At 40.3% G+C, this 16423-nt stretch overlaps 1 protein-coding gene across 4 annotated transcripts in view; it reads left to right on the top strand.

Moving 5' to 3' along the window:
* Positions 1-3195: 3195 nt before the first annotated feature.
* The window catches only part of WDR70 (WD repeat domain 70), a 295418-nt gene continuing 282190 nt past the window's right edge, over positions 3196-16423 (top strand). For 2 of the 4 annotated variants that reach the window (XM_045862134.2, XM_064596782.1), the window contains exons 1-4: positions 3196-3338; positions 3439-3504; positions 6754-6837; positions 15641-15761. In XM_045862134.2, coding sequence (XP_045718090.1) covers positions 3314-3338; positions 3439-3504; positions 6754-6837; positions 15641-15761 — 296 coding nt within the window. In that variant the 5' untranslated portion in view covers positions 3196-3313. Of the gene's footprint in view, positions 3339-3438; positions 3505-6753; positions 6838-15295; positions 15417-15640; positions 15762-16423 lie in introns of those variants that run through there. The other 2 variants (XM_064596783.1, XM_064596784.1) reach the window with 2 other exon arrangements.

Raw genomic sequence — 16423 nt, 5'->3', positions numbered from 1 at the left:
TGATGATACCATAATGATGGATACATGTCATTATACATTTGTCATAAGCCATACAATGTATAACACCATGAATGAACCCTATGTAAACTATGGACTGTGGGTGATCATGGTGTGTTAATGTAGGTTCATCAGTTGTAAAAAGTGTACCATTCTGGTGGGGGATATTGCATGCATGTGTAAGGGCAAGGTGATATATGGGAAATCTCTGTAACGTCCCTTTGATTTTTTTTTTTTTGTGAACCTTAAACTGCTCTAAAAAATTAAGGTCTTAATAAAAGGAAAAAAATGTATATATTATCTCAAGTTCTCACCTATAAATCCTTGACTACCAAGGAGCTGAGATAGCTAGGTATAAGTTTAGGCGATGGTTTTCCTAATGAGCTGTATACATAAAGTTCTACTTTACTACCTAAGGCCTGCTTATTTGTACTCAGAAAAGAGACAGTGGCATTAATAACAACTTATTTTGTGGAAGGCACAAAGAACTGGCCTTATTGATTGGAGTTCACATTGGCTTTTGACTTTTGAGGTTGAGTTATCTCTTAGGATAAAACCGAACTTTGTTGTCCCAAGCTATAGAACATTCTGCATATAAGAGTAGTTGTTTTTGTCTTCACAACTACTTTCTTTCTCTTATTCGTTCATTTTTTTCATTCATTTAATAAATACTATGTGTCCACCTAGGCATTGTGCTATGAAGGAAGAGTACTAGCTTATGTGATAGTTAGAGGGGCCTAATACAGTTGGAGGTGTATAAAGGCCTGTAAATGCTTAGAAGACCACTGAAGTTTAAAGTGAGTTCTGAGGGGTGCCTGGGTGGCTCAGTCGTTAAGCGTCTGCTTTTGGCTCAGGTCATGATCCCAGGGTTCTGGGATCGAGCCCCACATCTGGCTCCTGCTCAGTGGGAAGCCTGCTCCTCCCTCTCCCACTCCCCCTGTTTGTGTTCCCTCTCTCCCTGTCTCTCTCTCTGTCAAATAAAATCTTAAAAAAATAAAGTTTATTTTTTAAGTTCTGAAGAATGAGTAGGATTCAATGGAGGGCATGGGGATTGGTGAAGAGTTAGTTTTCAGGACGTGATGTTCTCTGAGGCTGCTTATTGAGCTGAAAGAAGACTGGCGTAGTAGAAAATAGAAAATGATTAGGTTGGAAAGGCTTTGGGGCCATGTGAATAATTTTGCATTTTATTTTAAGACCAATGGAAGTGATATTAGACTTGATAATTATCATTTAGGGTGTATAGCTAAAGCATAATTTGAGATAGTAGACTAAGGTGGAGTAGTCAGGCTAATGAGTAACTCTATGAAAATAAATTTTATTATGCAACATTTATTAGGACTATATACGGTTTTGCTAGAATTCAGAAATATAAAGATAAATAATACACCATTAGTTTGTAGCACAGGTAAGGAGTTGTAAAGAAATTAGAGCCAAATATGAAGTAAAAATATAATAAATATGTTAATAAAGTGCTTTAGGAACCCTTGCTGTCGGCTGGGAAACTCTATAAGCAATCATGACTCATAGCCAGAGGGAGGCTTGGGCTAAGAATAGCTTTAGAGTATTTATTTTTATTTTTTAAAAGATTTTATTTGAGAGAGAGAGAGAGAAAGAGAGAGAGAGAGAGCACACAAGCAGGGGGAGGGGCAGAGGCAAAGGGAGAGGGAGAAGCAGACTGCCTGCTGAGCAGGGAGCCCAACGTGGGGTTGGGCCCAGGACCTGAGATCATGACCTGAGCTGAAGGCAGACACTTAACCAACTGAGACACCCAGGTGCCCCTAGAGCATTTTTTAAAAAGTAGGCTCCACACCCAGCATGGAGCCCAACACAGGGCTTGAACTCATGACCCTGAGATCAAGACCTGAGCTGAGATTCAACCAAATGAGCCACCCAGGTGCCCATAGAGAATTTTTTTTTTTGCCAACTCTTGGCTAGTCAGGTCTTTTTGGCTTCTGTGTACTTTTCAGTCATGTAGTAAATACTATTTTTTTTTTCCTTTAAATATACTCAAAGGGTGGAGAACTGTGAGGGTTTCCTCATAGAAAAGGACAAAATGCAAAGAAAGGAGGTTTGTTGGCTTTTCTTTAGAATTCTGTGAGGATCGTGTCACCTTGGCAGTAAATGTGCCTTAAAAATAAAGGGTGTTAACAAAAAAGTATGAGATCTTGACATTTGCGACAACATGGATGGACCTAGAGAGCCTTATGCTAAGTGAAATAAGTCAGACAAGGAAAGACAAACATCATATGATTTTACTGATATGTAGAATCTAAGAAACAGACACACACAATCAAAAGGAAGAAACAGACCCATAAATACAGAGAACAAACTGATGGTTGCCAGAGGGAGGAGGATGGGCAAAATGGGGGAAAGGGAGAGGGAGACACAGGCTTCCAGTTATGGAATGAATAGGTCATGGGGAAAAAAGGTACAGGATAGGGAATCCAGTCAAGGGTATTGTAATAGTGTTGTATGGTGATAGATAGTAGCTACACTTGTGGGCAAAATATATAGACTTGTTGAATCACTATGTTGAATGTCTGAAACTAATGTAGCATTGTGTCAACTGTACTTCAAAACAAAACAAAACAAAACACCTCCCCAGGTGATAACTAATATGCAACCGAGATTGAGAAATATTGCCTGAGGGCTTCCACGGGTTTACTTGTTCCTTGTAGGACCTGTGTACTTATTCTTTCTTTTTTTTTTTCTAAATGCTTATTATACCAATCATGTATAGTCATTGAATAAAATCTAGAAAGAAAGAAGGAAGGAAGGGAAGGAAGGGAAAGGAAGAGAAGGGAAGGAGGGATGCCTGGGTGGCTCGTTGGTTAAGCCTCTGCCTTCAGCTCAGGTCGTGATCCCAGGGTTCTGGGATCCAGCCCCACATAGGGTTCCCTGCTTAGCGGGAGGCCTGCTTCACCCTCTCCCACTCCCCCTGCTTGTGTTCCTGTCTCTGTCAAATAAATAAATAAAATATTAAAAAAAGAAGGAAGGAAAGGAAAGAAAGAAAAAAAAAGGAAAGAAGGAAGAAAGAAAGAAGAGAAAAAAAAAGAAAGAAACGGTGTTGACACAAATTATGTAAGGTTCCCAGCCGGTGCGTTGAGTTAGCAGGTGATCTCTGCGGCGCTTATGCCCCGCCAGCCCGCTAGGGCGGCGCAGCTCGGCGGACCGCCATCCCCTCGCGGAAGGCGACGCTCTTGGCCTTGGCGGCGGCGCAGTCTCTCCAAGGTGAAACTCCCTGCTGGTTTTGCCGCGAGTCCTTAGCCGCTGTTTGTGCTGTGGCTGTGGCTAGTTTTGCGGCGGGTGGCTGGCCATGGAGCGCCCGGGGCCCAGTGAAGGTGGGTTCCGTGGGGCGATGCCAGGCAGGAGGGCGGGAAGGGCCGTGGGACGCCGAGGTCGCCGCACTAACGAGACCTTCTCCTCCTCCTCTTGCCCCAGTGACAGGCTCAGACGCATCGGGACCGGATCCGCAGCTGGCGGCTACCATGGGCTTCACGGGGTTCGGTGAGTGACTGTCTTAACACCTAGCCTCATCTCCTTTTGCAGAGGTTTTAAGAACCGCAGGTTGAGAGAGGAGGCCCAGCTGTCACCTCTGTTCCGCACCCTCCGCTGTGCCAAGCCCTAGTTATTTTGGCTCTAGTGTATGCCTTGCAGCTTTCTCGGTAGCCCCTTTCCCATCCGTTTTCGAATTCTTCTTGCTTGTCTGTTGGGACCAGTTTAGGTGACACGTATAGGAAGCCTTGTGGGAAAGATAGCTTTGTGACCTATGCTGTGGACGCTGTTGGTTAGTGGAGGGAGTTGTCTTTTTGTGTCCTGAGACTGAGAGCTAACCATTGACTGTGGTCTGTAATGAGATGACTTTTCTGGCATCAAGTGGGCCATTAAGTGATATTATAAGGGTTATTAAATCCTTTTTGATTCAAACCTTTCTTCCCCGGAATTGTCACTTCAGTCTCTCTGTAGAGTCTTGTTATGAGATAAAGAAGGACATTTCAAACAGAGATGTAGTCATCTGTTGAAAACATTACTGCTTGTAAGAAACAAATGTAAATTGTCTTCCCATTTCGCTGATCTTGGATAGAACAAATATCAGGCTAATGTGTCCAGGTCTCTTGTTGGTGTTCATATATCCATTTATTATGGTAATGTCTTCTGCCACATTTTTACTCCTAGGTGGTCATGTTTACAAAAATACTATATAATTATGTGTTACTATAGTATTTACTTTTGTGGGTTTTTTTTTTTTAAGATTTTATTTATTGTCAGAGAGAGAGCGTGCACAAGCAGGCGGAGCAGCAGGCAGAGGAAGAAGCAGGCTCACTGCCGAGCAAGGAGCACCTGTGGTGAAGGCAGACGCTTAACCGGCTGAGCCACCCAGGCGTCCCTATAGTATTTACTTTTGTTTCAGTTCTTTAAAATAGTTTCCTCCCTAATTTCAAAAGTAACACATATTAATAGCAGAAGATCTGAAGAACACAAAAAATGAGAAGGAAGAAAGTAAAATCCTTAATAATTGCATGACCTAGAAATCAAAGCTTAGAAGTTTGTTTTCTATTCTTTTCTGTTGTATATTTATCAAGAAAGTTAACATCATATGTATGTACAATTTTATATTCTTAATTATATACTTTAATTCTTTTTTTTTTAAAGATTTATTTATTTATTTGAGAGAGCGAGAACGAGAGAATGAGAGAGAGAGAGAGAGAGAGAGTACATGAGAGGGGGGAGGGTCAGAGGGAGAAGCAGACTCCCCGCCGAGCAGGGAGCCCGATGCGGGACTCGATCCAGGGACTCCAGGATCATGACCTGAGCCGAAGGCAGTCGCTCAACCAACTGAGCCACCCAGGCGCCCTATATACTTTAATTCTTAATACTTTGAGGATTTTCCCTGTCACAACATGCTCTTCCAAAACATTTTTAATGGCTGAATAGTACATTTAATAGAAGTGTCATAATTTTGGCCTACATAGTTTCTAATTCTAACTTTTATTAGTACTACTAAAAAGAATATCTTTATAAATAACTCTTATTTTTTTTTTTTTGGTAAAAGGAATTTTATGTGCATTTCCATAGGGGAAATTTCTAAAGAAGGGACTATAATAAAAATATAAATATTAAAAAGTAACCAAAACATTGGGTATATATCTTTTTTTATTTTTTAATTTTTTTTAAATTTATTGTTTAAGTAGGCTCCACAACCAGCGTGGAGCCCAACCCAGAGCTTGAACTCATGATGCTGAGATCAAGAGTCTTACGCTTAGAGGCACCTGGGTGGCTCAGTTGGTTGGGTGACTGCCTTCGGCTCAGGTCATGATCCTGGAGTCCCGGGATCGAGTCCCGCATCTGGCTCCCTGCTCAGCGGGGGGTCTGCTTCTCCCTCTGACCCTCCCCCTCTCATGCTCGCTCTCTCTCTAGCTCATTCTGTCTCTTAAATAAATAAATAAATAAAATCTTTACCAAAAAAAAAAAAGTCTTACACTTAACGGACTGAGCCACCCAGGTGCTCCTGGGTATATATCTTTTATTTTTTATTTTAATTTTTTTTAAAGATTTTATTTATTTATTTGAGAGAGAGAGAATGAGAGACAGAGAGCACGAGAGGGAAGAGGATCAGAGGGAGAGGCAGACCCCCCGCCGAGCAGGGAGCCCGACATGGGACTCGATCCCGGGACTCCAGGATCACGACCTGAGCCAAGGCAGTTGCTTAACCAACTGAGCCACCCAGGCGGGGCGCCTGGGTATATATCTTTTAAAACTAATTGATACATTTTGTCATAATGCCCTTCAGAAAGGTTGTTTCAGAGCGTCTGGGTGGCTCAGTCGGTTAAGCGACTGCCTTCGGCTCAGGTCATGATCCCAGAGTCCTGGGATCGAGTCCCACATCGGGCTCCCTGCTCTGCGGGGAGCCTGCTTCTCCCTCTCTCACTCCCCCTGCTTGTGTTCCCTCTCTCGCTGTGTCTCTCTCTGTCAAATAAATAAATAAAATCTTTAAAAAAAAAAAATAGAAAGGTTGTTTCATATTATAGCAAAGTCAGTATTATGTAAGAATGACATTTTTACCATATTCTTACTAACATGGAGTAGACATTATTATTTAAAAAAAAAAAGCAATGAAAACAAATATATTGCTTCCAAGCTCATTCACGTTGCCAGAATTTGGTTTCTTGTAGTTTTAGGGCTGAGGCCTCTGTTTCCTTATTTGCTGTCAGGTGGGAGTCTCTTAGCTTCTTAAGGTCCTTGCATTCTTGTCATCTTACTGCCATCATCTGAAAATGAACTAGTGTTTCCAGTCCTCACACTTCACATCTCTCTGACTTCAGCTGTATCTGTTCTTCATCTTTGCTTGTAAGGGCTTCTGTGATTAGATTGGGCCAACCAGGATAACCTGTTTTAAAGTCCATAACCTTAATTAGATCTACAAAGCCCCTTTTGCCCTGTAATTTAACATATTCCCGGGTTCCAGAGATTAGGGTATGAACATTCTCCATTCTGCCTATGACCAGTGTTGTAGATTTAAGGGGTAGAGTCCAGGTCAATTAGAGGAGGATGGGAAAGTTGGCTGGTCAATGATGAGACTGTCATTAAAAATTCCCTGGGAAGTAAACTCTTTCTTCCTAGGTATTTTTCTTGTAGCCAGGCTATAAATTAAACAGACTAAATGGTTATCAAACATTTAATAAGTATTTATTGAGTACCTAAAGTTTGGCCAGCTTAGTGCAAGAAGATCACAGTCTGCTACTTATTTCTGTTTAGGAAAAAAAGCTCGAACATTTGATTTGGAAGCAATGTTTGAACAAACACGAAGAACAGCTGTGGAAAGAAGTCGGAAAACACTGGGTAAGCAGTAATGGCTCTTTTATTGGTTTCAATACTGTATACACCTTACACAAGTACATTGACAGTTATAAAACTGAAAAAAAATGCAAAGTTGTTTTTTTTTTTAATATTTTATTTATTTGACAGAGAGAGACAGAGAGAGAGGGAACACAAGCAGGGGGAGTGGGAGAGGGAGAAGAAGGCTTCCCGCTGAGCAGGGCGCCCGATGTGGGGCTCGATCCCAGGACCCCAGGATCATGACCCGAGCTGAAGGCAGATGCTTAGCGACTGAGCCATCAGGCGCCCCTCAAAGTTGTTAAAAGACCAAATGTGCTGGTTCCTTTGGAAGCAAAGGTTATTATTTTTTTTTAGCATGGTAAAAGTTACATCTAAGTAGGATAAGAAAGTCTGAATGCTAAAATCTTTTTGAAGTGTGTGCTATGAACAAAGAGGGATTCTAAATTAATTTATAAGAATCAGAATAGCAGTTTCTTTGTTACCTCTCCTTCCACCTTTATCTGATTTTCATTTCATTTTTTTCTTTTCCTGCTTACAGCGGAACCAGTATTTGGAAGTCTGGGCGAGAGGTGGCTCTCAGAGCTGTGTGCACCGCTGACTGTTGACTCAGACAGTATAGACAGTTGAGACAGACAGTGAATGTGGCTGCTCTTGAGCCCCTGCATTCATGAGTTGTATCAGACATTTAATGAAGGCCTTAATTTCCAGACTGTCTGGTGTGATACCAGGTGGTTGGCAATTCTGGGTACCACCTTAGGGTCTTCCAAGTAGATGGACTCCTCTACTGCTTTGTTTTTTGTTTTTTTAAAGATTTATTTAATCATCAGAGAGCACACAAGCAGGGGGAGCGGCAGGGAGAGGAAGAAGCAGGCTCCCTGCTGAGCAAGGAGCCCGATGCGGGGCTCAATCCCAGGACCCTGGGATCATGACCTGAGCCGAAGGCAGATGCTTAACGACTGAGCCACCCAGGTGCCCCTCTACTGGTTTCTTTGGATGTGACTCAGATCATTCTTACAGCGAAAGGATAGATGTATCTTGATAGCGCAAAAGGGGCTAGAAATCAGACTGGACTTCTGGAAAAATTTAAGTGAATGTTCTGGCGATTGTCCTTTTTGGTTTTAAAATGATAAATTATATAGCAGTAATTTGGAAAGTGAGCTTGATGTGAAATTTTTTGGTCTTCGGAAGAATAAGGTTTTTTGTGGTGAGAAGCCCACATACTGTTTTTTAAAAAGAACTGTCATTAATAACACATTTCAAACATACAAAAGTATAGTAATGAACTCCTGTCACACAGATTTAAGTACTATAACAATTCACAGCTGGTGTTATTTCCATTTTCTTCCCCTCTCAGATTATTTTGATATAAATCTGAGACACATTATTTCACCCATAAATATTTTATTTTATTTTTTTAAAGATTTTATTTATTTATTTGAGACAGAGAGAATGAGAGAGAGAGCATGAGAGGGGGGAGGGTCAGAGGGAGAAGCAGACTCCCTGCCGAGCAGGGAGCCCGATGTGGGACTTGATCCTGGGACTCCAGGATCATGACCTGAGCCGAAGGCAGTCGCTTAACCAACTGAGCCACCCAGGCGCCCACACCCATAAATATTTTAGTATGTGTCTTTAAGAGATACTGAACCTTTTTTTTTTTTTAAAGATTTTATTTATTTATTCATGAGAGATAGAGAGAGAGAGAGAGAGGCAGAGGCAGAGGGAGAAGCAGGCTCCCCGCGGAGCAGGGAGCCCGATGCGGGACTCGATCCCAGGACCCTGGGATCATGACCTGAGCTGAAGTCAGACGCTTAACCGACTGAGCCACACAGGCGTCCCGATACTGAACCTTTTAAAAACTTAACTGAAATACTTCTACCACACTTAAAAATAATAAATAATTTAATATCATCAGACAAGATACAAAGACATGCTACTACTTGAGGCATATTTACAAATGCTTTAACCACTTAATTTTTATTTTTTTAAAAATTTGTTTATTTGACAGGGACACAGTGAGAGAGGGAACACAAGCAGGGGGAGTGGGAGAGGGAGAAGCAGGCTTCCCGCTGAGCAGGGAGCCCGATGTGGGGCTCGATCCCAGGACCCTGAGATCATGATCTGAGCTCAAGGCAGCCGCTTAACGACTGAGCCACCCAGGCGCCCCTAACCACTTAATTTTTAAATTAAGCATTTTAGTGAATGCTTATGCTATTAGAGTATAGCTCTCTTGTATTTACGTCTTTCAGCTTGTGATAACAAAACACTTGGAACAGAGATTGTCTGTTCACCTAAGTAAGTTTTATAGTTCCCTGTACCATGCCTTGAAAGATAAGTCCTCGATATATACTTGAGAAGATTGAATTTAGAACTCCAATACTGCCTTTTAAAAAATAAATTCTGCTTCTTTGGAGAATGTTTTAAAATGGCCCCGTCCATTGTATAGAGCTTCGGATTTGGAGTTGGAGGACCTAGGTGTGAGGGTCAGCTGCACATCCTACTAGAGAGAACGTTGGGTGGATTTTCAAATATCAGATCCTTAATTTCCTCATCTCTTAGGTGGAAGTGATAATAAGGAATCCCTTAGAAGTTTCTTAAAGGGATTAAGATGTTGGGCATAGTACCTTTTAAACAGTAAAGTACTTTAAAAATATCACTTTAAACTCTTACAGTTTTTCTTAGTAAAGCATGTATGCATTTAGCACCTAAGGGGAATTACAGCGAACAGTTACTAGATTTTTAAAATTTGAAAAATCATCTCAAGACCAAGTTCTCCTGTGATGTTTGTGGATGAATTGTGTTGAACTTTGTTGATTTAGTATTATATCCTCGGACTTGGACTGCTGTTTTTTTTTTTTTTAAAGATTTTATTTATTTGACAGAGACACAGCAAGAGAGGGAACACAAGCAGGGGGAGTGGGAGAGGGAGAAGCAGGCTTCCCGCTGAGCAGGGAGCCCAATGCGGGGCTCGATCCCAGGACCCTGGGACCATGACCTGAGCCGAAGGCAGACGCTTAACAACTGAGCCACCCAGGCGCCCCTGGACTGCTGTTTTTACCCCTGATCTAAATACATGAATCCAAAGTTTCACTTATTTTTCTTGAAAGTTCAAAAATTGCGATATGGGCATTATTTATCTCGTGATTGGATTAGAGATTGGCATTGACATTAGACTTGAGGAAAATAATTCTTATGGTTCCCCCCCGCCCCCCGGCAGTCCCTTTTAATAGAAAGTTTGTCTGTGTTTATGTATATGAACTGTTTTAGTTGGTAAATGCTCTAATAGAAAGGATGAATTACTATAAAACCTCAATAAAGTATGCATTATGTTAAATGTCAGGAAATAATGGTACAATTGGTTTGTTTTTTTTAAAGTGTTTTTTTCTTTTTTTAAAAGATTTTATTTATTTATTTGTTTGTTTGTTTGTTTATTTATTTATTTGAGAGAGCACCAGCGAGCAGGAGGGGTAGGAGGGGCAGAGGGAGACTCAGGCTCTCTGCTGAGCAGGGAGCCTGAAACAGGACTCGATTCTAGAATTCCGGGATCATGACCTGAGCTGAAGGCAGATGCTTAACCCACAGAGCCACCCAGCCACCTCTATATGTTTTATTTTTCCGAAAGGTCTAATAATTATGTCTAGGGCATATGTAAGACTTAGGTCCTTTTTTATTTTTTTTAAAGATTTTATTTATTTATTTGACAGAGAGAAACACAGCGAGAGAGGGAACACGAGCAGGGGGAGTGGGAGAGGGAGAAGCAAGCTTCCTGCGGAGCAGGGAGCCTGATGCGGGGCTCGATCCCAGGACCCTGGGATCATGACCTGAGCCGAAGGCAGACGCTTAACCGGCTGAGCCACCCAGGCGCCCCGACTTAGGTCCTTTTTTAGAGCTATAATACTATGAGGAGATAAATGGGGAAGAAAAATTTATTCAAATGCTTATTTTGGGTGTGCATGTGTTTTATTTAAATTTAAATATATTTAAAAATTATTAGAGCACCAGCGAGTGCGTGCATGGGGGAGGGGGGGAGCAGAGAGAGTGGGAGAAGCAGACTCCTCGCTGAGCAGGGAGCCCGTGGAGGGGGGATGGTGGCACCAGAGGGCTCAATCCCAGGACCCCGAGATCCTGACCTGAGCCAAAGACAGAGGCTTAACTGACTGAGCCACCCAGGTGGTATGCCTGTGCTTTAGATGGATTTATGAACCTTCTCTGTGGTAGGACAGGAAACAATATCTTTGAAAAAACAGTTAAGATAGGATTTGAATATGATTTCAATGGATGATTTAGTGATCCTGAAAAGAAAAACTGTCCCAGAGATTTTAGAAATTAGAAAAGCTTAAAGAATTGTGTGTGTGTGTGTGTGTGTATGTGTGTACCTGAAATGGTCTTCCTACCTGGGTAAATCCTATCTCATCCTTTAAGCCCTCACACATATTTTACTTTTTCTAGGAATTTTTTGAAAACCTGTCTGGACCTAGTAATTGTTCCCTGCCTTTTTTTCCATAACACTTTAAAAAATACTATAAATTTTATCCTAATATTGTTCATGTATTGAGGATAAGAACCTTGTTTTCATCTTATACTTACAGTGCCTAGTAGAGGTTAGTACATAATAGTTACATCCCTAAATCTTTAATGGAGAAATGTAATTAATGTAGTTAAAATATTCTTATTTTTTAATTTCCTAGTATTTTGGCATTAAATATTTAGAATTAAATGTAGATTTACATGAAATTGGTAGGCTAGTGAATTGTTTTAAGTTAGAGTAACAAAAAGATTTAGCAAGATTTAAGTCCCATGGGTAAAAAGAATATCATGATTAGAAAACATTTATTCTAGCTTATATTTACAGTAATTTTATTTCCTTTACATTTTATCTTAAGTCTCGTTTCTTCCTTTAAGTTAAGTGATTGCTCTAATGATTGGCTCTGAGATTTTCACGTGCCAAATTACATTCCTTTGAGTCTGCAATTTGTGTGAATGAGCCCAGATGGGAGATGGTAGTTTTGGATAGTTTGCTGTTACCTAGACAAAAATTGCATACATATGGAGGAGCTTTTGCAGAAATGGCTATCCAAAAATTGGTAACTGTTTGAAAGTAGAGAACAATAAAATCAGGTGCTTGGAAGAATAAAATTAGGTGTGGGATAGTAGGTTAATTCACTTTGGTTAAGGGAAGATACAGAGCATTTTTACAGTGCTTATCGTGTGCTTGGTTCCACATTTGATGAAAATGCATGAAACGATACCCTTTGCAGGGAGTTACAGACTACTGAATTCTGTTTGGTTTTGGTTTTTGTCCTCACTTAACAATGAGGAAGATATTTTTTTCCCCCTCTAAAATGTCTTAATCCCACTTTTTATCTTTGTCCCTTGCTTTAATGAAGCAACAGGTGATGGCAGAAAACTCTCTGATTAGAAAATCCTGGCTAGTGTTTAAAAAATTTTTTTTAAATTTTAAATTAAAAAAATTAGATGCTTGGGGATGCCTGGGTGGCTCAGTCTGTTAAGCCTCTGCCTTCTGCTCAGGTCATGATCCCAGGGTCCTGGGATCGAGTCTAGCAGTGGGCTCCTTGCTCAGCAGGGAGCCTGCTTCTCCCTTTGCCTGCCACTCCCCCTGCTTGTGCTCGCATGCTGTCTCTCTCTCTGACAAATAAATAAATAAAATCTTTAAAAAAAATTAGATGCTTTACTAGGTACAAGTAGTTTGGAGTATTTATCCTCTGGTGAGGAACTCTAGTTGGACAGGTAAGCGGCTCAGTTTCCAGATAGTCTGGCTACAAGCATGCAGTAAAGGGCTGGGCTTTGGAGAGAAAGGCAGGCAAACTATTATATAAGGTAGGTGGTGCTCACTGGGTAATTTTGTCTCTAAGAAAGTCTGGTCACATCTTGGAAAGATCAAGTTGTAGAGCCTCAGTTCACTGCTTGGGGACTTCATAGCTTTGTTACTTAACTTTTCTATGGCATAGATTTCTCAAATGTGGAGTGAAAATAGTAGTACCTACATCAACTGTATTGTATAATTGAAATTTGCTAAGACAGTAGAACTTAAATGTTTTCACTTAAAAAAGGGTGAATATGTGGGGTGATAGATCTGTTCATTGACTCCATGGGGAGAATCTTCTCGTAATGTAGATGTATATTAAATCATCACATTGTGCACTTTAAATATTTTACAATTTTGTCATTTATACCACAAGCTAAAAAAAAATAGTACCTACTTCAGAGGTTGTTGTGATGATTAAAGGAGCTGATTTATAGGCAGTGCTTAAAACAGTACCTGATACATAGTAAGCTCCATGTGTAAGTATTAGCTGCTATTATATTTGTTAAATTAAGGTTGTTATTATAAGGTGGTTACTTACAAAGAAGTCCTAGAAGATCTAATTGAAAATGGCTCAAATAAGAAAAATTTAGTGTTACACATGAAAACAACTCTGGAATGGGGCTCTTCCACCTTCTGAGTCCTGACATGAAGAATGTTAAGTTTTTTCCCCCCTTTTTCTGCTTTGCCAGTTTCAGGGTATTGGCTTATTTTAAGCCGACTGCCCTCATGACTGGAAATTGTAGGTGAAATTTTGTTACATGCGGATGACCACATTCACAGGCTGAAAGGATACTGCTTTGTATATATATATTTTTAGAAGTAAGAAAACCTTTCTCAAATGTTCCTCCAGCTTACTTCTCATATCTTATTGGCTGGTATTAGTGTGGAACATCAGTTCCAAAAAACGGCCACTGGTAAGAGCAATATAGTTGATTTGGAATCAAGCTTTACCCCTCTGGGCAGGGAGGGGCCCAGCCTCTGCTGAAGCACCTCCTCCCTCTTATCTGGAGAAAATTGTGGGTTTTCTTAGCAAGGGAAAAAGGAAGGAATGGCTGCCGGATAGGAGGCTAATAATGTACATGTAGGTATTGTTTACTGATTAAGGTGAGAAATGCCCCAAGACCAGAGCCCAGGATCAACTGTCCAAGTGTGGTTTCACCCCTAGCCTCTCCCCTCCCACCCTGGAGAGTATGGAGGGATTGACTGGAGAAGCAGGATGAGGGTAGGAGCCATGCAGGCCCACTCTTATATTTAGATATTATCTTCCTTATTTTTATTTTTTTCAACCTCAGCATCAGAGTGCAGAATTATCTAACCCACCCACCTTAGCCCAGTGGTGAGCACAAAAAATATCAACATGAGCTAGCTATAGTGTTTGCCTTACCTCTTCCTATAGAGTTTTATCTTCCCTGTTTGAAATAAAAGGCTATCTAGTTACAAACATATATTTGTTATCTTCTTGTTTCTTATCCTCCATATCCTATCAACAAAAGACCCTAAAGAGTACAACATTCCAATTAATAAGTGCCTTTTGATACTTTTAGGTGTATTATTTTTTCATTATTAAGAAAAAATGTTAAAGATTATCTCAGGTTAGTGAGGGTGGTGGTAGTTGAGAACCAGACTATTCATATAATTCATTTCCTTCCTGTGTGCCCCCCAATTGTAGAGTGACATTATCAGAGGAAAAAGATCAGATTTCTTTGGATCATTTTTTTTTGTATTTCCAAGGTAAATAACTCTAGAAATCTGAAATTTTCTCATGATTTTTGTGGGAAGTCCCTTACCACAAATCCAGTGGGGGAAATTCAGAAATGAACAAAATTCTGATTTTATAGTTTAAAATACTAAGAATAAAAAGTGAAATTACCTAAACTCTTACCTTTGGATACTTTATTTTTTGCTTATCACCTTCCACATATTTTTATTTTAATTAATTAATTATTTATTTTTAAAAGATTTTATTTATTTATTTCAGAGAGATAGTAAGAGAGAGCACAAGCAGGGGGCAGGGAGAGGGAGAAGCAGACTCCCTGCCGAGCAGGGAGCCCAACTCAGGGCTAGACCCCAGGATACTGGGATCATGACCTGAGCCAAAGGTAGACGCTTAACTGAGCCACCCAGGCGCCCCTCTTTTTATTTTTTTAAATTTTTATTTTTTAATTATTTTTTTTCAAAGATTTTATTTATTTATTTGAGAGAGAGAGAATGAGAGACAGAGAGCACGAGAGGGAAGAGGGTCAGAGGGAGAAGCAGACCCCCTGCCGAGCAGGGAGCCCGATGTGGGACTCGATCCTGGGACTCCAGGATCATGAACTGAGCTGAAGGCAGTCGCTCAACCAACTGAGCCACCCAGGCGCCCAAATTTTTATTTTTTAAGATTTTATTTTTAAGTAATCTCTATACCCAGTGCGGGGCTCAAACCCACAACCCTGAGGTCAAGTGTCACATGCTCCAGCGATTGAGCCAGTCAGGTGCCCCCTTAGATAGTGCAGTGTCATTCATATACTATTCACATGCTCATTTAGCTTAGCATATCTGTTGTTAGTTTCCCAGATTTGTATAGTTTCCATCACTATTTTTATTGGCTGTATTTAATTAAATTAATTTTTAAAAGATTTTATTTATTTGTCAGAGAGAGAGATACAGAGCACAAGTAGGGGGAGCGGCAAGAAGAGGGAGAAGCAGACTCCCTGCTGAGCAGGGAGCCCAACTGGGAACTGGAACCCAGGACTCCGGGATCATGCTGGAGCCGAAGGTAGATGCTCACTGACTGAGCCACCCAGGTGTCCCTATTGGCTGTATTTTATGTTAATATACAGTAGTTCAGTTATTTTCCCAATTTGGGTATTTAGGTTGGTAAGTTTTTGCTTTTAGTACCACTCTAAATTACATCTCTTTGACCATATTAATTTTTAGCCTTTATTAATCCTGACAAATTTTGAAATCTTAACTATTGGAAATTTTTGAAAACCTTTTCAGAAGCAAGAGAAAAAGAGGAAGAAATGAACAGAGAGAAAGAATTAAGAAGGCAAAATGAAGATATTGAACCAACATCATCGGGCTCACATGTAGTCAGAGATTGCTCCAAGTCATCTTCCAGGTGCTTGACTTTCTCAAAAAGATTCTGTTAAACTGTCATTCCCATTTAGGTGTTTAATCTTAGGTAATTGAAACTGGTAGTTTTGCAAAGAAAAAAAAAGAGGATAAAGACTGATTTTGTTCTAAGAACCTGGTATCTTTTTCTTTTTTTCTTTTATTTTTTTTTAAGGTTTTATTGTCAAAGGGAGAGACAGAGGGAGAGAGCACACACAAACTGGGGGAACAGCAGAGGGAGAAGCAGGCTTCCTGCTGAGCAGGGAGCCTGATGCAGGGCTCAATTCCAGGACCCTGGGATTATGACCTGAGCGGAAGGCAGACGCTTAACTGACTGAGCCACCCAGGCATCCCTGTTTAAGGACTTTTACAGGCCCTTTTGCCAGTGGCTTTCTTTTATTAGGAAAAAAAAATAACAGTAAAAAATATAGGCAGGAGAAAACTGTTAACTTTTTTCTTCATTGAGGCATCTTGAAGTTTTGTAATTTTTGCATAATTTTAATTGCCTTAAGGCTATACATTTTTTCATGTGATTTTGATGTCTTTTAAAAAAATAAAATCTGATTACTTCTTTGCCTTAAGGCTATACATTTTTTTCTTGTGATTTTGATGTCTTTTTAAAAAATAAAATGTGATTATTTCTTTCTCCACTTGAATTTGGACCTCATA

The sequence above is a fragment of the Mirounga angustirostris genome, unplaced genomic scaffold (genome assembly GCF_029215605.1).
Source record: "Mirounga angustirostris isolate CCGP_5_RB_7025 unplaced genomic scaffold, mMirAng1.0.hap1 SCAF_7, whole genome shotgun sequence".
Taxonomy (NCBI): Eukaryota; Metazoa; Chordata; class Mammalia; order Carnivora; family Phocidae; genus Mirounga; species Mirounga angustirostris.
The sequence above is the reverse complement of the archived record's forward strand: the minus strand, read 5'-3'. Positions and strand labels throughout refer to the sequence as shown.